Here is a 23,797-nt window from a genome sequence, read left to right as displayed (position 1 = left end):
GGCTGGGGCTCCAGCCAAACAAATATCCCATTACTTGGTTGTCTCTCCTCAGTTACCATAAACACTGTTCAAACCTGTTTGCATACTGTTTCCTTCTTTACTTTAGCAATGATAGCAGAAATTTGGATTTAAAACTTTTATTTCAGATTTTACTAGAAAAATATCGACAGACATTTTCTAAAAAAAAGCCACTCTGAAAACAGACTTATCATAGGTTAGTACTAGGCTAATTGCCCTTGCAAGCCATTTTAAGCCTAGCCAATTATCCCTTGTGAGACTCAAACCCTGTACCTTGTGTTTGCAAGGCAAAAACCTTAACCATTAGGCCACCCTCCCAACAGTAAAGTAAAACAGTAAACATCTCTTCTTTGAAGCTTGCATTTATTGAAAGTGCATCAGACAAGACATTAAACTACAAGATATATGCTGAGATTCATACTCAAACAGCATGTAGTAAAGCACTAACTAGCAACTATGTGGGAGTATAGGGATTCAAAAGTCTCCATGTAATGCATTTTCTAGAAGCTTGTGGACAATTCACTGGTTCTGTGTCCCTTTTCAGGAGAAGCCCAGGAGCACAGTCTGATGATGTGACTGCTATAGTCACACAACATTCAAATGAAGGCAGCAGGAATCAAACTTTGCACTACAGGAGCAGCTCATTAACATCTCACAGATTTACCCATTAGAAAGTGCCAGACAAACACTGCTTAGCCCAACACAGTGTATTTCACCCCCCACATCCCTGCAAAAAAGCTAGATACAAATTTTTACTTTATAGACCTCATTTTGTTTTTATAACCAAATAATATGCACACATTGTTAGCAGTTAACAAAACAAGGAAACTGTTTTATATTTTATTTAGACTTGGAAGAAGTCAATTTTCAGTGGAGGCCAGGGGAGAAATGCTCAGGCACATGTCTTTGTAACGTGGGAGAAAAGCACCCGGAGGAAAGCCACACAAAAGCAGGGAGGACATGCAGAATTTGCAGAGAGGGAACCCCAGCTGAGAAACCAACCGGAAAACCTCTTGCTGTGAGATGATAATGCAAGCCGCTGCACTACTGCTCTGTCCAAGTAAAACCCGTACCCAACAAATGTTGCTCATATGATGATTCTCCTGTTTACTACAATCAGTTCCTTTTTTTCACACCACTCTTTGGGATTTAGTAACCAAGTATTTATGTTTGTGTGTTTGTAGATATTCTATAATAAAAAGTATGAAACTCTATTACTGAGCATTATTGACTCACAGTAATCTTCACTGATTTACCAAAGAATCAAACATCTAACAAATGGTGGTACAGTGCAAGCATATAAGGGAAAGTCAGAAACCTTGACCTTCTACTACAGCAGGGGTGGAAATCTAATGTCTGGCATTAATAACAGATTATAATCTCCAGTGATTTACCAGAAAATCATACATTTCATGGGAGAAGAGCATGATATAAAAAATAAGATGCAAAAAATTCATGGACAAGTTTATGTAGCAGATGTAGAAGACCAGGAGTGGACTTAGTAAATCTTAAAGAAATCGAATAACTCTGAAAGCTCAGACTGTTTTCCTGTGCCACCTCCCTACAACTAAAAGAAATAAAATATCTCTGAGTGTTTGGACAGGAAAAGTAAACCTATTGTTGAAGGAAATAAAATAAAACGGTGTCAGGACACTGAACCACTGAGCCTAAATCCTACAACTTAAGGAAAATGAAATTATGAAACCATTAAAGCTATCCTAACAACTAAATATGCCTACTTCTGCAGTAGCAACTGTCGGCTGCAAATCTTACTGCTTAAAGGCAGGATCCATGATGTTCATCTATCATCTCTGAGTTAATGTTGTGTTCAGAATCTTTTACTTGTTCATTTTGAAGGTGAGCATCTGATCAAGTCTGCAGGAGAGGAGGTCAACTTCACCAATGAGGATGCAAAGAAATATGCGCTGACATTAAAAAAAGGTATATGAATAGAAAACCTTTTTTTCTTTTTTTTAAATTCTCTAACAACAATATGGTGAGACAGACAGCAGCCACCCCCTGATGTTCATAAGCCCCTCCAGCCACCACCGAGGCTAAATCCAGCTCAGCTCATTCAGGTATTATTGATGAACTGTTATCTGGTCTCCTGAATGCCACTCAGGATGCATTATAGCAACCATCCGAATGAAGTGATACCTGGAGACACAGAAGCAAAAAGAAGCATGCAGAAGTTGAATGACTTCCTTTTTTTTTCTAGCATTATATACAAACAGAATCTTTTGGCATTCACAATGTCAGCAATAAAATAAAGTTTTTAAATGCTGAAAATCAGAAAGTCTGTCCATATAAAATGTACAGTCGAACAGTCTAGGGCGATACTGCAGCATTGAAGATGTGAGCTGTGGGGCGTTTACATTATATAAAGACAACCACATCTCTTTTCTTTAAAATAAATAAAGGCAGAAAGCCACCCCTACCTAAATGGCACCCTAGGCAATCACCTAGTTTGCCTGTGCATAAGTCTGGACAGGTTTATAACAATGTGCTGAAATCTTTAAATGCATTCCTATCTCAAGTACCACAACATGTGATAGTATGTGGCATTGCATGATATTCTTCTTATCACAGAGAGTTGTTGCAGATTCAGGGTTATCTTCATTCTGTAACATCATAACAAAGAAGAGATTTGCATTCTTGGTTTTCCTTTTTATAAAGGAATTCATTAATCTAGTGGTGATATATAACTACTACTGATTTGTTTTAAGAAACCAGGTGTGAATACCTTTCTCCTATATTCAGATTTTTTTTCACAGAATCGTGTTTACTTTTTCCTCTTAGTGACACTGAACATAAATTAATTTGATGTTTTGCATGTCTTTATATAATCGTTGTATGGTTTCATGGTCCTTGTATTCTCCTGGTTTTCAGGAATGAACTGCACTAGAGTGGACATTTTTTTTTACATTTTTTAAAGACAGCCACTTGTCTCTTCTTGAAATGATCTTTCTGTTCACTTATTACTGTGATTTTCAAACTCTTCTAAAACAGATTTTGAGTTAGAACACCACCTTACTCATATGTTTTGTATCTTTAAATGAATTTGTCAACCATTTCAAAGTGATTTCATAGATGGCTTTATACACAATTCTGGTTCTTTTGCAGGCAGTGGACTTCATCACAATAAACTATGTTTGCATTATTTTGATATTGTCCATCAAAAAGCAGTTACTGTAGTATCATGTTCATATATATATAAATAAATAAATATATATATATATATATATTCATTTACTATCAGTAGCATTACAAAGAAATAAAAAAAAACTTTAACAGTCCAAAATATATACAATGAATAAAAGCTCAAACCAATAAATGTTTTGTTTCAGACCTTCATCAGACTGGCAAATTCATAAATGAAAAGACATTCTATAGCAAAAACCTGAAATCACATGTTACTATAAAGCCAGTCACCACATCAATAAAATGAAAATCTTATTGAACTGTGCTAACAGGAAAACCTTTTAAAATGGTTAAGTATAACAAAGACATATATACTGAAATAAAGAGAATGAACAAAACCATAAGTCTAGAAAGCTAGAGAAATAAAATATTTTGGTAGATATATTTTGTGCAGTATAATGTATACTCCAAAATGGTTAACCTTCTATATACATTAAAAGCTTTAAAATGTTATACTTGAAAACTCAGTTTAAAACATCTGTCCCAAAATAGTGAACCAACCCTTTTTTACTGTGATACTTCTGAGGCTGGTTTATGTAAGAAACCTGGGTTGTATATTACTCTACTGCATTCAGGGACTTATTGTTCTTGTTACAAAGCAAGTGGCGATTATTCAAGTAACTTCTCACCAAATTAACATTTTATGAAAATACTAAGGATTAACTATATCATAAGTAACATTAGTTATACAATGACCCCCCCCCATTAATATTCCAAAACGTGCATACTGATTGGCCAGCATGCCCATTGTAAATCCCACAATATACCAACGGAAAAAGGTCCGGTTGCCCGGACTTTTTCCGTTGGTATAAAGTGTCCAAAACCTTTTTTTTTTAATAAATAAAAAGAAAAAAAAGAAAAAATGGAGCAACGGAGACTTTCTTTTCTCTGTTGCTTCCGTTTCAAAGCATCGATGTACTGGGTATGCATAGGAATACAACTCCCATATGCATGCCCATTGCATCAATGCAAGGAAGCAGTATACCACCACCGGCGGAAGAACAGTAATGCGCCGTTATACAAAGACATTATTTAAGAAAAGTTAAGTATTTTTTCTTAAATAATGTAATTGTGTAATAGCAATAACCGACTTAATGGTTGTGGTATATTGAAATGTACCCATGGTTGGCTTTATTTAATCACTCGGGCTTCGCCGTTGTGATTAAACCATGACAACAGTGGGTAAATCTTCAATATACCACACCATGTCATCGGTTATTGCTTAAATACATTATACTTACATCTAAGACTAGATATTGGATATGCCTATACTAAGAGTAAAAATAGTTTGCTGGAATATTCTTGCCAATGACTGTCAAGCAAGAATGATTTAAATATGAAGAAAAGTAAAATTTGTGAAATATTTTAGCATTTCTCATTTAACCTACAAGTGTAACAGGGCAACCAAAAATCAGTATGCATCCTACTACAAATCAAGAAAAGAAATAGGTGTTTATAAACCAGCATGATAGTCGAGACAATAGAACAATGTGTGAGGGGCACCAGCTACTTTTATTTAGAAGGGTCCTCGTTGGTAAATTGTCAAGAGAGCAAACAAAGGCATCCGTTTTAGCCTTTAAGGTGTAATGAACAAAAATGGAACAGACTTAGCTTCATTCTTAAGAGCTATTCCTTTGATAATAATTGTTAGTTTAAAACCATTCTAGCGTTGAGTGCAATATCTAGGTAAAATATACTAAGAAATACATAGTATCGGTAATAAACATATATGTCCATTTGTGGAAGTCAGTATGATAACTGCATTCAAACATTTCAGTAATATTGCCATTGTGGCTAGAACAGTTTATTTTATGAGCAATCCATAGTTATCATGGCTTCAGTGTAAATTACCAAACTGGATATTACAGCCATATTGTCATGTCTGCAGCTTTCAAACATAATCTGCTGCAATCCATACGTTTATGGGCCTGCTTCAATTCATGCATAGAGAGCACGTTGCAGTAAGACAAAATAGCATCATCTGCAGAAAATATATTGAAACTGTTCTACTGCATTTTTTTTAACATAGTAATGAATGACCGAATTATGAAAATTGTACACTTCTTTGAAAAATGAGGCATAGGTTTTGAAGTCACAGATGTATCAAAACCTTTGTTTTTTAGCTTCCATTAATATCTTTCCTGCTTTACATCAGCAGGAAAAGTTAAATGTTTCTTCTGCATGGAATAATTTATCTTTAAGCATAAACATGTCAAAGAAAATCCTGAAGTTTAACACCGTATAAAGGAAATGATAACAGATGTTTTATCATCATAGAAGAAAATATACATGGTTGTAGTCTGGTCTCACAAATTTAGATGGATATTTCTTGTATCAGTGATAGCCTGAAAACTGCATATATTCATAACATAGTTCAGTGCTAAAATTGTTATTGAAAATGTCTGTTATGTTCCAGTGTACGATAATTTTGTATGTTCATTTTTAGGTGGAGCAGATAGGCAACAGCTGGACTCAGAACTGCAGAAAGAAATTATGACTGTGTGGCCGCACCTTTCCCAAAGAATGCTGGATTTCTTAGTTCCTATGCCTAATGGTAATGTATAGAATGCCTTGGTCATGTGACCTAATGCATGTTTACCGATATGTAATCAGACTTCATTTGTTTAAACTGTTGTCTATAAAAAGCTAATAACTAAATATAAGAAACATCATAATCAAAATAAATATCTGAATGTAATACGATACAAATATAACTCAGGTGATCTGAAGTGTTGAAGTATTAATTAAATAAGACTGACATATTTATATATGCATATGAAGGAAGGTCCTTTTGTGATGACAGTGGTATGGAATGACTATTAGTGTAAAGACCATTTGAATGAATGAAAACTGTCTGGGTGAAACAAAGTCAAAGATGTATGCACTCGCGCACGTTCGCATGTGTGTCTGGTGGGTGAAGGAGAGGCCCGAACCACAAACATGAAGGACTTCATCCTATCTTCCCAATTAACAAAAGCTCTCTTTTCAAACATCACAAATGCATATTAAAACTACTAGACACTAGCAACTACTGTTATAAAACTTAATAATAATAATAATAATAAAATAATTTGTGGTGATATACACCCTAACCCAGGTCCAAGTAACAACACCTCTTTTTAACCCCAAACAAAAAATATATTTAATCTTCCATATAGTAGCCCTGATTTGCTACTTCTAAATCTTAATCTTAGAAGTGTTGTTAATAGGCTCATAGGTAGGTACTAGGCTATCTGCCCGAGGGCATTTATAACCCTAGCCAGAGTTGTATCAGCTTTCGCCGCCCCATTGATTAATTAACTGAGCCTCTGTCAAGAAGAGCCAATGAAGTGATCCCAGAGGTATATTTTCTGTTACCCATCAACTTGTCAAGGTTTCCCTTGAAGAGTGTTAGTGAGGTGCTCTGCCTAATGTAGTTAGGAATTTTGTTCCAAAGCATGGGGAGTCTCTGTGACAGGAATCTATCCCTCCAGCATGTTCTATTTATTGTTGTGGCGAGGTTTAACTCACTAGAGCGAGTGGCTCACAGTGACTTGGATTTCTTTAGGTGGAGCATGTCCATCAATTCTGAGTTGGACATGGCTTTGTAAGTCAGGCAGAAATCACCTCTGAGTAAACAATATGCCACTGAGAACAGCTGCAGTTTTTACAGTCGGGCTGCATAGGACATATTTTTGAGACCAGTAATACCCTTGATGAGGTACTTTTGTGGTCTTTCCAGCTGTTGGAAGTGTCTTGTGAGGTACATCCCAAATGGGGCATTGTACTCTATGATGGGTCTGAAGAGTGACGAGTAGAGGGGCACTATAACCTCTTTATTTCTAGATGCGAACCCTTTAGTAATTAGATGGGCTGCATAGAAGGATATCTTAACTACTTTGGAAATATGATTGTCAAAGGAGAGATTACTATCTACCTGGGTCCCCAGATCTCTTATTACCTCTTCTGTATTAAGGGGGCTGCCACCTATGTAGTAATTCATGGGTGTTTTGTTTTTCCCAAATGGAATGACTATGCATTTTTTGTCATTTAGCTTGAGCCCATGACTTTGACACCAGGTGTCTGTCTCAGTAAGGCCCTTTTGGAGAATGTCTGTGTCAGCTGGAGAGTCAATTATGGCTCCCAGTTTGCAGTCATCAGCGATAAAATCCAAGAACTGCATGCTGCTATCTCCCTTTACTCCCCAGAGGTTGCTATATTAACAGAGACCTGTTTGAAACCATACATTTCTGATATTGAAATTATTCCACCCAGTTGCAACATTCTTAGAGTTAACAAAAAGGATAAAAGAAGAGGAGATGCAGCCATACTGTTCAAGAACAATTTGATACTGCTACCATTTAATCTTACAATAACACTCCCCAAAACCATTGATAATTTATCAAGTAAGCTACAAGTTAACCATAACAAGTACATAACAATTATAGCCACCTATGCCCCACCCAGCAACAATATATCTACAATAAAATACTTTCTCCAGTCTATATCACAATCCATACCTCAAGAAACTATCGTTATGGGTGATTTAAACATAGACTGGGCAACAAGTAACTCACATAACCCCAGTAACCATATCAAGCTCTATGGCTTTACATAACTTATCCAAACACCTAATAGGACTGATAAAAAATCAGATGGACAATCAATTCTGGATATGATATTGACTAACAAACCTCATTTCTATCAACATTCTGGCTGTTTATCTGACAGTCTCAGTGACCATATGCCAACCTATTTATTAAGGCAACATATTAATCCTTTCAAATATACCACTTTTTGCCAAATTTGTAGTAAGAAAAATTGCAACTCTCAGCACTTAATAGCCATACTAAAAAATATAACTGGTCCACACTTAAGAATCTGCACTTAGACAACGCAGTAGAATATTTTATTACCACCTTCCTCAACATTCTGAAGGGCTTAGCCCCTCCTAGAACAATTCGCAATAAAGCTAAATATACACCATGGCTAACTAAAGAAACCAGAAGTCTCCTTAAGTTAAAATACAAGACCAGGGAAGTATGGCACACTTGTAAAACTCAGATTAATCGAACAGCATTCCAACAAATTAGAAATAAGGCAAAACGTCAAATCACTCTTGACAAAAAGAACTACTGCACTAACTTACAACAGAAACACCAGCAAACTCCTCAACATTTTTCAAGCACAATCAAAGCTGTCCTTCATCCAGGACAAGACTCTACCCCTTCCCCCAATATATCAAATTACACTGGAACCATTGCAGAAGAATTGAATAAATACTTCAAAGAAAGTATTTTATCTCTAGCTAAAAATAAAACTTTGATCCAATATCAATTCCAAAATCTTACAATAAGAAAGACTCCTCTTTCTCTTTCTAGCCCATCTCTACTGCTACCATTTACAAACTATTAAGTAAACGTAAACCTACCACATTAGCAGCAGATAACCTGCCAGCTGAATACTTATAATTAGCAGCAGAAGCTATTTCCGATCCAGTTTCAATCATTATAAATAATCTCTTGTACAACAATATGCCCCATCAAGATGGAAAACTGATTACATAATCCCCATACACAGGGGAGGCATCTCAACAGAACTTTCAAATTACGGATCCATTGCCATTTTGTCCCCAAAATTACTTGAAAGATGTATTCTCTCTCAACGTCTCCTATACGTTACCACCAATAACCTTCTAACCACCTCCCAACATGGGTTTAGACTTTATCACAGTAAAATAACTGCTCTTCTAAGTTTCACTAACACCATTAATCAACTTAGAAATGAAGGCAAAATAGTTTCAGCTGTCTTTCTTGGTATGTCCAAGGCCTTTGATACAGTTTCCCATCACAAATTACTAACTGTTCTTTCCACACTAGACCTCAGTCCTTCTGCTCTCATATGGTGTTATAGTTATCTAGGTGGTCACCAACAAGCTGTAAAATGGCAGCATGACCTCTCCCCACTTCTTCCCATTACATTAGGGGTCCCACAGAGATCAGTCCTTGGCCCTTTACTTTTCAGTATCTTTACAAATGACCTTAGTACCGCTACTTTACTAGCTTCAATTATTATATGCAGATGACACAACACTTATGTTCTGCACCTACACTTCAACATTTACAAGACATAATCCAGACCTCCTTCTCTGATATTGAATTATGGCTATCTAAATCCCAGCTCATACTTAACCCCCAAAAAACAAAACTTATCATCCAACCTACTAGACTCTCATACATCTCTACCACCTTCTATATTACTTCTGGCAATAATACAAAAATCATCCCTGACTCTCAAGCAAAATTACTTGGTGTTGCAGTTGATAACAACCTATGGTTTGATCTACATGAATCCCAAACAATAAAGAAGACTCATAAAAAATGGGTATGTTATACAGGAACAAAAAATTGCTAACAGATACTTCTGGGATTACTATTTCTAGAACCCATCTCCTGTCAACCTTGCTGTGTGCCTCCCCAGTTCTTGTTAATCTAAAAAAGGCAGATTTAAAGAAACTTGATATATGCTATAACAATATAGCAAAATTTGTTACTAGCTATCCACATCAGGAGCACCACTGTTACTCCTTAAAAAAATACCTTGGCTAGAAGTACCACAACTATTATCATACAATCAACTAATCATGGCACACAAATTTAATAATTTGTAGATGATGTGATTGATGATAAATATAATTTATAATCTAATACATTTTTCAAATTCTTTATTTATTCACCAGGATAGTGGGTGAAGGTGAAAAAAGTGAAATTTTCATTTTGAGTGAGCACCCAAAAACATGCAAGTACATAAATATACAGAAATGACATTTAACAATATAATCAATAATATATTTTCAGACAATATACATACATATTGCAACAAATTAACAGAGACACAGATGCAGTACAAAATTATAGAGCTCCAGTAAACCCATTTAAAGTAACAACTCAGTTAAAATATTAACAAAACAAGAATATTTAAATATAGCTAGCTAGTAGTTAGAAAGAAAAAAAGCAGAGCAAGCAATTCAGCCTTAGCAGCCCTGACTAGTCAAGTACAAAGCCAAGAGTCATTAAGGAAACATTTTAGGGAATTTTTAAACTGATGGACAGTGAAGTCCTGGAGAGAGAAACTCCATTATATCAGGCTGAAAAAATTCCAGTTGTGTTAAACATATTAAAACCTTATTTTACCAACCATAGTCTTAGATCGGTTCGACTCTCAGCTAGAGCATCTTCTGCGTGGAGACATGCGTGAATGGGCGTACCTTTATTGAAGGTTGTGCATTAGGGCTGGCAACTCAGCACATAAAAATCAACTGCCAATCATTAGCGGACCAGAATTCCACTGTGGCGACCCCTAACTGGGAAAAGCCAAAAGAAACGTGTCCTGGACAACACAAACAAGACACTCTATACCTATCCATGTTTGAGCAATAACCTATAGGTGAGTGTGTGTGTGTGTGTGTGTGTGTGTGTGTGTGTGTGTGTGTGTGTGTGTGTGTGTGTGTGTGTGTGTGTGTGTGTGTGTGTGTGTGTGTGTGTGTGTGCGCACATTTGTATATGTATATGCTCTTACATGTATATTTCCTTGAATATATATATATGGAAACTTAAACATTTATATACTCTTATTCAGTTGTGAAATATCTTGCAATGCTCGACCAGGTACTTATCCACTCTCATTGTATATTTTGTACACTTGTGTTTTCAACCAAAAGGGGTAATATCCTCTTATTGTATACTAACTGCTGTAAAGTCGACAATCTGTATGCTACTACTCTGTAATGTATCTTTTGTAAATTTTTCTTTTTTCTGTAAACTTATGGAGTTTCTCTCTCCAGGACTTCACTGTCCATCAGTTTAAAAATTCCCTAAAATGTTTCCTTAATGACTCTTGGCTTTGTACTTGGACTAGTCCAGGCTAAGTGGCTGTAGAATTGCTTGCTCTTGCTATTTTACCTCTTTCTAACTACTAGCTATATTTAAACTTTCTTAATATTGTTATATTTAACTGAGTTGTTACTTTAAAAAATGGGTTTACTGGAGCTCTATTAATTTGTACTGCATCTCTGTTAATTTGTCTTTTGCAATATGTATATTGTCTGAAAAATATGTTATTGATTATACTGTTAAATTTCTGTCATAGTATGTATTTATGTACTTGCATGTGCAGCTTTTCTCACCGGGCCTCCGCTGAAAATGGGTTTTTCACCCAGTCGGACTATCCTGGTAACCAAATATGAATAAATAAACTCCACTGTCACAGTATAGGCAGAATTTGGAAAATGTATCTGCCTTTTCCTTATAACAGCAAGGTCAGGACTTTTGATATGCTAAAGCAAACAAAAGGTAATATAATCAATTCATATTTAGCCAACAAACATGGTTCCTCTTAGCATGGATATGGATGGCATTGGTCTTCTTAATCGCTGAAACATTCTGAGCCTGTCAAATGACTTTAAATGTGTTACTATGCATAGGATACTGAATACCATAGATGAAGCATCTACGTGATGCATGTCTGACATTCAGTCATGACTGGATATTCTTTTCATTTGGAAAGACAATTTGCAGAGGGTATTAATAACAATTGCATGAAAGGACATAATTAGCAATATATTGTTCATTTAGTGTGGCCTTCTTTAATTCAGAGAAAATTATGCAAAGTAATGAAATCAATGCCTTCATATGGCTCATATTTGTTACCAGAGTATACTTCTATATTTTTTGAATTTCTTATGGTTGAGACCATAAGATCAAAGTTTTGAAACTTTGAAATGTAAATAAAAACAAAAAATCTTTTTTTTTTCCATTTTTCAGAGGGGCAAGCCCCCCCCCCCTGCACCCCAGACCCCTTGTTAATTAAATATACTACCTCTGAGATCACACTACAGTGAGGAAAATAATAAATATACTGTTCCAGGCTGCATGGCGATCTCCATTTAAATGGTTCAAAGTTTCAAAACTTTGATCTTATGGTCTCGACCATAAGAAATTTGAAGTTTTGAAACTTCGAAATTTAGAAGTAGACACATTACCCAACAGTGATAAGAAGAAATACAGAAGTTCCAAAATATAAAGATTTATGCAAATAGCAACTCATGATTCAAGGGTGGCAGTGAAAAATTTTAATACCAAAAAAAGTGGCAAGACCATGGCTACTTGTTGTTGCGTCTTTCGGCTTTTCCCAGTTAGGGGTCACCACAGCAGAACTCTGGCCCGCTAATGATTGGCAGCAGATTTTTACGTGCCAAGTTGCCAGCTCAGACGCACAACCTTCAATGAAGGTATGCTCATTCACACGTCTCCACATAGAAGACACTCTAGCTGAGAATCGAACAGGACAATGTCTTACTGTGAGGTGACAATGCTACCGCAGCACCACCACCGCAGTACTGCAAGACCATGGCTACTATAAAATAAAATATATTTAATAAATAAATACATATCGGCAAGCTTTCAGATGCCACATATCCTGACATTTGCTTTTTAAATTGCAAATCTTTGAGAGATATCAGTTATTTATATTGCTAATTATACAATTAAGCGTGTTTTTATATTTATCTAACTATCTAAATAAATATGCACTCAGAAAAGAGTTTCTTACTGTCATGTGAAAGCATATGCCTGGTTAACCACAAAGTTTCCTAACGGTATATGTCTGTGCTGGACATTTTCCAAAATATGACAATTTGTGAAAGTTGAATAAAAATATAATTCTGTGTGTGTGAATTAATAATATGCTGTAGCATTTGTAGAATAACTAGGAATGTACTGACTATTATCATTATAAAGAGCACATCTGACTGATAACATTGATATTTGTAGAGTTTCAATAGCTTTTGTTGTTCACAAAATACTCACATTTGTTTATGTTATGCTTTTGAAGCTGATTTCTCAGAAAATGTCCTAGAATGGCACTACGTACGAAGGCTACAAGAGGTGTGACTTTCGACAGCACATAGGTGTTAATGAGTTGTAGATAGGCGGGCCTTACACTGAAGTGAGTCATTTACAATTAGAGCAGGTCTTTCAGGATCAGGGCAGACTTACATTGAGAGCAACTCCTTTGGAATCTAGTCCCAAGACTTCTTCAGAAATAACAAAGCTCTAGTAGATACTCCATGTTAAATGTGCAGTAATCATGTGAGGAAAGTCATGTGCTAAAAGGTCGCATGATAAAAAGCACTGACATGAAAACATCAAATGGTAAAAAGTCACATGACATCTATAGACATATATGATTAACATGTTTTATTAAAAAAGAAGTCATTATTGCGACATCAAAATAATAATTTATGTTATTGTTGCCTTCATTTTAAGAATACTTGCAATATTGATAGTTTCATTTCAACCTGGGTGGGTGGTTGGCATTAAGTCTGTGCTGTCAGTAAAGTTCATGATATTCCAGAAAAGCTTCCTAACTTACCCTGCCTCAAGTCATGCTAATTTTTTCCAACACCAAGAAAATGGAAAATGTCTTGCAGCAACCAGCATGTTTACTTAATGCATTATTAGCTCTGCCTTTCTGATGTAAACATGCTTATATATTCTTTCCTTTATGCTGTGTTTGGTTTTACCAATGTAGAATACATAACATAATGAACAATTAGCCAAGTATACAACTTCAGTATTTCAGTACACCCACTGACATTAACAAAAATACTTAACTTGCAGTGACCACATTTCCTGGATCCACCAAGCTCCATGCCATTTTTTAATCTGCTCTCTGTGTTAACTACCAGTAGATTTTTGATGTTGGCCCTTCTCTTGTAAATTAGTCCTGGGCCAGTACCTAGTATTTCTTTAGTGTGTCAAAGTGACAAATACTTCTCGAGTTTGTATGGATTTTTTTTTTTTGATGTTATGCACATTGTTGCTTTAAGTTAATACCATAAATCTCTCACAAGGGGTGAATTGTGAGGGATTCATACCCCACCTTCATTATCATATCTGAGAATGTGGACACATTTCTGTGCCCTCTCTCACAGCATGTATCTCATGGTATCAGCAAGAAGACCATCAGGGAAGCCCCTCTTGCTAAACATATCAATTACGTTGATCAACTCAGTGCAAATGTTGTCATCATCCAATATTAATATGGGGAGATGAACCATATGGCCTTTTACCTGTCTTTTTCTTATCTTTTTTTTTGAGAGGGTGGCAACTCTTGTAGTGCAAACACATTTCTGAAAAAGTCTCCTTGCAGTAGCTATTTGAGTAATAGAAGCATAGAGGAAAAGTATTATATAGTTACACATTTAAGTAAGGGATACTATCATATTCACAGCTGTAAGTGAAATGTGGAAGGAAATTGTATGTTCCAGAAACTGCACAAACTGATATAGCACCTTTTACGTTCCTTGCCAGAAAATAACAATGCCATTTAAGAACCTGACGTAAGCTTTACAGTGGCTATTGTAGGAGCTAAAAACTGGTTTCCCAGTACCACAAGACTAAATTAGCAGAGATGGGAGCAGATGCTACCCCCATTGCTACCCCACTAATCTGATGGTAAAATTCTCCTTAAAAATAACAAAATAACTGTCAGCATTGTTTCTACTAACAAGTTAATGTCCTTGGTGGAAAGGGAAGCATCCCTATTAGACCAACCCTGAGTCATCTTAAACCTAGACCATGTGGAATGACCAAAAAAAAAAGATCTGTGATATGAATAGTCACTAAGATGGTGTTGACAGAAAAGTCTACTTTTTTGACTTCATGTAAAAATTGTCAGGAGTCTTTCAATATGTCTTGAAATCTTTCAGTGGTGTTTTTTAATTTGACGTCAATAAACTTAGCAAGTGATACCATTTTTGCCGTGGTGGTACGGCGGTAGCATTATTACTTCACAGCAAGAGGTTCTCCCGTTCGATTATCGGCTTGGCTTGGGAGTGCCTTCGGTGTGGAGTCTGCATGTCCTCCCCGCAGTTGGGTAGCGTTCGAAAGACATGCGTGCATAAAAGGGCGTGCCTTCGTTGAAGGTTGGGCATCGAGCTGGCACCTCGGCGTTTCATAAAAATCTACTGCCAATCATTAGAGGACCGGAGTTCCACTATGGTGACCCCTTACCGGGAAAAAGCCGAAAGACCAACAACAACAAGAACTGCCACCACAACAATAGGTTTTAGTGGAAATTATTTAAGCTCTTCTCAATCTTGGATATTCCAAATATATTTGGTGCTCTAGGGTGAGTAGAGAGCAAGACGTTATAGAGATCAGCGTCAGTAATATCGGTCGATAATAGGTCTTCAAGCCAAAAGTCACTCTTTCTAATAATATCAATCTATAACAGGTCTTCAAGCCAAAAGTCACCCTTTCTATGAGCTACATTGATTTTATGCAGAGAAAGAAAAAAGAGGTCTTAGACTCACTCAACATGTGTAGCATTTTTCCCACATAGTCCATGGTCTACATTATCAACACCCCACCCCTTTGTCAGGTTTCATGATTTTTATGGACTTGTCTGATGATAGTTAGTTCTTTCAACAGTGTGTGCTCTTTCAGACTTAAAAAGCGATGTTCAGAATAGAATCATGTAACTTTCTGATATCAGTTTCAACATTGTTTTTCAAACAACCTGACCACATGGTTTATATGGAATTATGTGTACTTTTTTCTTAAGGTGAACTTCATTCTGACATTCGGCTTCACTGTTTTTAAAGTACAAAGCCAAGTTGAGTTTAAATGTATATAAAATTAGATCAACCAGTGTCTTTACTAGGCTGAACTTTTAAAAGAGTGAATAAAAATAAACCCCTTTTGAAAAGAGACAATGAGGAATGTCTGTGATATTTAAAGGGGTGTAATTAAAAATCTTGAAGGTATTTTTATGAAAAATACTTAACATACCTTCTGGGTAAGGTAATGCATCCCTAAGTTCCAACAAGACATCCACTTCTGTTAAAAATCCATTGGTATGGAAATTAATTCATCCTGCAGTTCCATACTCTGCACCTATCTGTCCTGGTTGATGTAGTCAAGCATCCCTTGGTGTTTTGTTGTTGTGGGGATAAAAATGTGTGTTTCTTTCCTTTATCATGTTGTAACACCTGCTTCAGTGGCAGGGGTAGGCGGAGATCCTTAGGGTCAGATATCAGGGCAGTGATATCAGTATTAGATTCTACACGTTTATAATTGTCAGAGGAATTGGTGAAAAAGTCATGGCATTCATGTTATGTTGATAATGGATACACAGACCCCTGTTTATATTTGTTCCAGCCCATCTCTATTTTTTTATCTTTTCTAGATTTTATACCTTTCACTTATTTTTCAACTTTAAGACATTTTCTAGAATACTTCTCATTGTATTGATCAACAGATTTAAGAAAATGTTAATCATTGTATATAACTTTTTGTCAGATGACCTAGATGTTATATGACTTTTGACCACATGATCTTTTTATCACATGACTTGTTAGTACATGACTTTCATCACATGATTACTGAAGTAGTATTTTTTTTTGAAGACAAAAACACTCAAAGCTTCAGTAATGTAAATTCTCTGTTGAGGACACAGTGTGTTTTTTTTTTGTTCTTTATCTCTCTCTCTCTCTCTCTCTCTATATATATATATATATATATATATATATATATATATATGTTTACTATATAGATACACATACATATTTATAAGTGTATGTTATACGTGCTGGGTGTGAATAGATTGTCAAATTCTGAGTTAGTCGATAGAGCAATATGTCAAATAGTGGCAAATGTGGATTTAAGCTTAGAATACAAAAACTTTCAGCTGCACTAAAAGTTTGGGCATTAGACCTTAGGAATGTGTGTCTCCGAGTGTGTGTAGTTTAGGGTTGGAGTAAGGGCTAGGTCAGAGGATAGGTGGTAGTACTCTATGTGTCAGTGTTTGTGTGTTAGACTAGGGGATAGATGCAGGTGCCGTTTTGCAAATGCTGTCTATTCTAGCTATATTGTTCAGTGAAAGTGATGCAAGAAGGATTTTTCTAATATAATGTGTGATGGGGACAGGGTTAGGGTTAAGGTTAGCACATATCAATAAGATGGAGCAGAGATGGTCAACCCTACATATTACCTTAGAAAATCCCTTTGCATAACACTACCACTGTTCAGACAAGTTGTGTATGATGTTAGTGGTAAGCTAACAGATCGAAGGAAGAAATTGGTTGTTACCTTTTTCAGTTTGGTCAGTTTTGATTTTGAAGGTGTTAGATGTTTTGATTGCTTGATGTGCTAAGATCAATCGGGTCCACATTATATCTATATTATATCTCAATCATTTGTGATTTGATCTTCCAGCATTTAAATCAATCAATATAAATATATATGGTGACTTTTGTTTGTTCAAAGTTCAGGTGGCTGATTTTTGCTTGATTCTGTGTTTTTGAAATTATGATTATGTATACATGTGTATGTGAGTGTATACTTACGTTTGAATGTGTGTGTGTGTGTGTGTGGGGGTTACGGGTATGATGCTGGCTGTTTGTGTGAGATTGCTAATAGTGGGGTATGGAGTTTTTCCATATTTTCCACTGTTGTGTGATCTCATTATAAGTATAATTAATTAGTGGGGGTGCAGGGGGGAAGATTTGTTTTGTATTTTCCTATGTTTTTGACATTTCTGTTAAAACAATGTAATGTGTCTGATATAATGAAATGTCGAATTTGTGATATTTGACATTTCAGCTAGTCCCTATACATATATGAATGTCTGTGTGTGTGCACGTGCATGCACACGGGTATACATATATGTATTTATATATATATATATATATATATATATATATATATATATATATATATATATATATATATATATATATATATATATATATATATATATATATATGGATATAGAATAATAGACATAGGTCGATATATAGACTTGCTTATGTATATAATATTTGTTCCCTATGTAAAGTACAAACATATATGTTTTATTTGCTACACTGTAAGGATATTTAATGGTGAATACTTAAAAAAAATCATAAAAAATATTAGGATAGTTTAGTATGAATCCTTCCTCATGACTATATAGAATGCAATAGTTTATAGACTGTTGAACACCTGAAATTAACTCATGGACTTACCTTACTCCTTTGAGTTAGTCAGCATCTCCTCCATACTAAAAACTAGTTCGAGACATATTGTAAAACCGTCAGGGCAGGGATACAGAGATTTTGTGTTGAAAGAACACTGCCTGAAGAAACCAACAAAACCATACCACTGACTATTTTGGCATTTACAATACAGCAGAGAAAACCCACTAAAAATCTTCATTTTCAGGTCCACCAGATGACCTGTGAACCCTAGACAAGCGACCTATATTGTGGTGTATCAAGTCTGATGTGTCTTACAGTAAATTTGAATATTTAATGAGAGTGCACGCCCCCTACAAAGCTTAGTACTCCCATCCTGTTTCTCATTTTATTATTTATTCCAGTTTGGTGACCGGGGAGGTCCACTGGGCCAAAGAGCCCATTTTCAGTGGAGGCCCGGGGAGAAAAGCTCCACAATACAATGTTACAAGACATAATGATAAAAAAATTTTTGGAAGTACAAATAAAATTCAAAGATAAAAATGATTTACATGCAAAATGTTGATTTTTTTTAAATCGTAGGTAGTAAGCATTCAGGTTGGTAGTCCTTCAATTCAGTAACATTTGAAGTTAAGGAAAGAGTCTAGGAGGATGATAGGAAAATTGCATAGGGTTGGGAGTAGTTGTTAGTTACCTTAGCAATGTGTGACTAAGAGAGAAATATGGAGGCAATGAAGGTTAGCCAGGAGAGAAGAAAGAGGGGAGCTTGGGGGGTATAGAGTGAAGTGTGCAGTTACATTTTCAGTGAGTATGCAGGTAGGAGAGGAGTTGAGTTTTGTAGGAGTGTAGGTTGTGACAGGTCCTCAGGACAGAGGGAAGGGCCTTCCATTTTTAGCAAGGGAAAAGGAGAGTAAAAGTTGACCGGCTGGGCGTTTGGGTTTGTGGATGGAAATAAGGTTTGGGTTAGAAGATCTAAGGGGTCTGGGGGGGTGTAAGGTTGGAGAATATTGGATAGTGTGGGGCAGAGGGTGGGTTGAAAGATTAATTTGTGGGCTGAGACAGTTTGGAGGTAGTCTAGTTGATTGGGGAGTTCAAGCCAATTTAGAGTTTGTAGTGATGTGCAGTGATGAGAGAGGGAATTTGCCTTGGAGGCAAATTTCGAAATTTTATTGTAGCATACTTCCAGTTTGGAAGTTAGGGTAGAGGATAGATTTGTAAGCAGAGGGGCACCATATGGAAGAGATGGGAGGAGATATGTAGTGGCTAAGGTATGTCGAGTAGAGGGGGAGAGGAATTGATTATTTTTGTATAGCAGGCCGAGTTTTATATGGGTTTTTTGATGTTAAGTTGGATATGAGTATTGAATTTTAAGTGTTCATCGATTGTGACCCCTAGGAGTTTTGCTGAGGGAACGGTGTTAATGTTGGAGTTATGTAGCCACATTAGGAGGGCCTGGTCTATGATCAAAGTAAAGTACCTGCCAGGGAGATATTTCAGAGATGACAGTGCCCACTTTTTCACCAAGCATTCCTCTTCAATAATAAAATTCTTTGCACTTGCTCTATTTAATATAACACACATTAGGGTGGTCTTCTCCCTCAATCCATTTACCCTAGGCTTACCCCCAGTACTGACCTTTGGTCAATTGGTGCCCTAGGCAAAAGGACTCCACATCACCTCCCCCTACACCATCCAGTGCCCTCATCCTTGTCTGCCTACACCATACCAGTTACTGGAAAAGCACCCCTGCTAGAGCGGCACCACCCTAGGCAGCCACTTAATTGGCCTATGCTTAAGGCTGGCTATGCCTACCTCTAAGGTATAAGTGAAAACTATGAAGTGCTTACTGAAATCTGTGGAAGCTAGGTTGGGTTCTGAACATAGCACTTGTTTCAACTGTTTAAAAGCAATATCAGCTTCTGGTGTTCATTTTACTTTAGAAGGTCATCTCCCCTATTATAACTCTGTAAGAAGTCCCACCATATCTGAAAAATGTAGCACAAATGCTTGACATTACCAAGCTAACTTGTACTATGCCTTCACTCTTTTTAGTGTCTGGAACAGGCCAAATTCTTACTGCTTCTAGCTTTTTCTTTCTTGGCCTGATAATCCCTATTGCATATCCCAAACATTTTACCTCTGTCACACCTAATTTGCTCCTACATGATCTGACAGTCAACCTGCCTTTCCACAGAGAATCTAACATAGTCTTTCTGTCCCTTAGCTAGATGTAGTTCCACAGTCCCACTCTTCAGTATGTTATGACATAATCTGGGTAGCATCGGATACCACATGAGGTTTTAGGACTTTGTCCAGTAATCATTGAAAGGTCACAGTGGCACCAGGCAGCCCAAAACAAGGTACTGTATACCGGAATAAGCAAAGAATTGAAAGGCCTGTATTTTCCCTTCACTTCAGTTGTTAATGGGATTTGCCAATACCACTTTATCAGGACTAATATGGTTAAAAATCTTGTCTTCTCAAACTTTCTGTGACTATGCCAACAATGTAACCAAATTGCAGTTGTTAGAGGGATTTGCCAGTACCACTTTATCAGGACTAATATGGTTAAGAATCTTGTCTTCCCAAACTTTCTATGACTATGCCAACAACGTAACCCGTACCCATTCAGGGCTAGCTGTTCTCTTGTTTTACAATGGTTGTGTGAGTTACTATTCTATGACCTCTCTTATTCCTCCATCAAGGTTATTTATTGAACATTTTGCCACTAACTAGAAAACCTTTTCCATTTGCTAGAATAGCAGGCTTTCTTGCCTCTGTTAGTACCTGCTGCACATCTTCAGTAAAGAAATGCCTAAAAGGAATTAAAACCTTATCATCCAGGCAGGTAGTTGAAGGTTATTGACATCAGGTGCATCAAACACCCCTGCTCTTGTGTGAGTAGATCCAGTCTGTGAGGAAATTTGTGATAGTTGGCCTTGGCCATTTCCAAAGGAAGGGAGAACCATGGATGCCTGGGCCAAAATGAAGTCACTACAATGATCTTGAGGGATTCCTTCTGAGTCTTCAGAAGTACCCATTAATGGAAAGGGTAGAAAAGCATACAGGAACATTCATGTCCAAGGAAAAGAAAAGGCATGTATATTCCAGGGCTTCTTGCATCGAGTCATGGAACATAATCTTGCCAGTTGATTGTTCAGAAAGACCTGCTTGAGAAATTCCTCACAGATGCATCAAATCTTGAAAGACCTCCATTGTAGTTTCCATTTATGAGAGTCCACTGTGATCCAGGTCAGCTTGTCTGACACACAAGTTTGCTGTGATGGAATGTAGGATGCATGTAGAGTGAGACAGTGCTATTAAGCTATATCCCAAGCTAACATGGTTAGTCTGCAAAGAGGGTATCACCTGGTTCCCCCTTGCTTGCTGATGTACCACATGACTGTGGTATCATCTGTTGAGTGCCTTGATCAAGGCAAGCATGTCGCTGATATTTATGTGCTTACATTTGTCTTTGGTGTCCCACACCCCTTCCACTTTTATCCCACCTGAAATTGCTCCCCAAGCAAAGTCCAAAGCATTTGTGGTGACTGACTGCTTTGGAGCAGGGATGTAGAAGGGGGGACCTGTTTTTAATGATATCTGTTGTCTCCACCAAAAGATTTCTCTTCTGACAAACCACTGGAGTTTGAAAAGATAAAGGGCCTTGATGCTGTGACCAAAGAAATGTCACTGTATCTTTCTCATGTGGAGTCTTGCCAGTGGTATTATGAAAATCATACATGCCATAAGACCCAAAATCCTGAGGTATTCCCTCACACCAACTAAAGTCTGAGTGGAAAACCTTTGAAATACATCTAAATAAAGATCTGTTTTATCTGTGGAAGAAAAGCTCTTTGAACTGAAGTGTCTAGTTGACATACAAGGAATACAATCCTATCTGAGGTAGTCAAGAAAGTCTTTTAAGTATTCTCTTGGAATCTCAACTCATCCAAGAGAGAGATCCCTGACAGTTTGAAAAAGACTCTGCAAAGATAAGCAAGTTAAATACAGCAATCCAGTCCAGGAAATAAATGAATTTAATGCGTTCTAGTGCTTCGGCATATACTGCCTTCAATGGTGGTTCAACAAAAATAAGAAAGTTGTCTATGTATGGACAAATGTGTATAGCCAGTAGCCTGCTATGAGCTGTAACTGGAGCAAGACACTTAGTGAGCTCTCTTGGTGCAGCGGATAATCCAAAGGGTAAAGCACAAAACTGATAATGTGATTGAGACACTCAAAACTTTAAGAAACTTCTGAAGTCGTGGTGAATAGGGGTGGGATGATAAGCATCTTTTAAGTCTAGCGTTACCAGTAAACTTGAAAGCGGTAACAGGTTTTGAAGTGACAACATTTTGGAGTTGGGCACTATCTCAAATATATTTAGGAAAGAAACACAGAGAACTGATTGACAAGCATTTTCTTCTCTGGAACTAGGAACATCCTTGAATGAAAACCCTTCCCCACCTGGTAAGGAAGAATTGGTTCTATCATTCCTTGGGATAGCATGTGATGAAGAATTGGTAGAAACAAGAGAGTCTTATCTGGAAGATGAGGTATGATTCCCTTGGAATAGAGGAAATTTTTCACTCTGACATCTGTAACTCTGATGAATGGCTTTTGGAACCCATTTGTTTAAAACAATCTGTTGCCAAAGAAAAAATGGAGAAGCAGTCATTCTGGAAGAAAAAAAGGAACCATGGTGGGAGAGGGTCACAAGTTATCTTGAAAAGTCATTCAGATTTGTTGGACTCTCCTAGATTTTGGGAGGTTCAATGCTTCTTTTTGGGACCCCCCCCCCCTTACTTCTTAAATGTCTATCAGAATTTTGTTGAGATTATTTATTCTGTTTTTTGCAAAACTTGTAGGAGATAAAAACATCCCTTGGACAAATTGGAAAGGGAGAGTCTCTGGATCAGCTCGCCTCTTTTACCACACTTTTGACTACTTCTGCAGCAGATGGACCAAACACTAAATCTCTATCCAAGGAGGAATTTAAATTCTCATTTTTAACATCATCTGGGAAGTTTCAAGAATATAACCATGCAAATGTCCTTGAAACAGTCTCAGTTGCCATAGCCCCGGAAGAAATATCAACAGAGTCATACACACACACTGCAAACAATGAGTAGTGACCTGTGCAATAGAAGAAATTAAGTTATTTAAAGCAAGTTTTTTTTTCTTTCAAGAAGAAACTGCAGATAAAAACACTCCTCATACTTTCACAATTTTCAGGACAAACTTTTAACATATTAACCCTACAATTCAAACTACTGAAAATCAAAGTCACAGAAGTATAGACTTTTTTTTCCCATAGCTATCAATAAATTCCCATCCTTGTCAGAAAGAGTAGGATTGAACATGCTTAGCAGCAGTGGGATCAACTAAAACTATTGCTGCTGGTTCAGCTTTGGGAATATACACACATTTAAAAGACTGAAGAACTTTATGAATTCTCTCTGCCTTTTTAGAGGCAGTTGGCTGACTATCATGAAAACTACAGACAGTAATACACACATCTTCTAAAGATGACAGAGCAGGAGTAGTGGGTGTAGTTTCAGGAAAATCCTTCTGTAG

The 23,797-nt window shown here is 36.7% G+C and overlaps 1 protein-coding gene across 4 annotated transcripts in view; it reads left to right on the top strand.

Moving 5' to 3' along the window:
- The window catches only part of LOC122813204 (voltage-dependent R-type calcium channel subunit alpha-1E-like), a 4,399,719-nt gene that overhangs the window by 4,078,545 nt on the left and 297,377 nt on the right, over positions 1 to 23,797 (top strand). For all 4 annotated transcript variants that reach the window (XM_044085387.1, XM_044085385.1, XM_044085384.1 and 1 more), the window contains one exon: positions 5,666 to 5,773. In XM_044085387.1, the coding sequence (XP_043941322.1) occupies positions 5,666 to 5,773 (108 nt within the window). The remainder of the gene's footprint in view (positions 1 to 5,665; positions 5,774 to 23,797) is intronic.

The sequence above is a fragment of the Protopterus annectens genome, chromosome 10.part0 (assembly GCF_019279795.1).
Source record: "Protopterus annectens isolate FY-2018-M chromosome 10.part0, PAN1.0, whole genome shotgun sequence".
NCBI lineage: Eukaryota > Metazoa > Chordata > Ceratodontiformes > Protopteridae > Protopterus > Protopterus annectens.
This window is presented reverse-complemented; position numbering and strand designations above follow the sequence as displayed.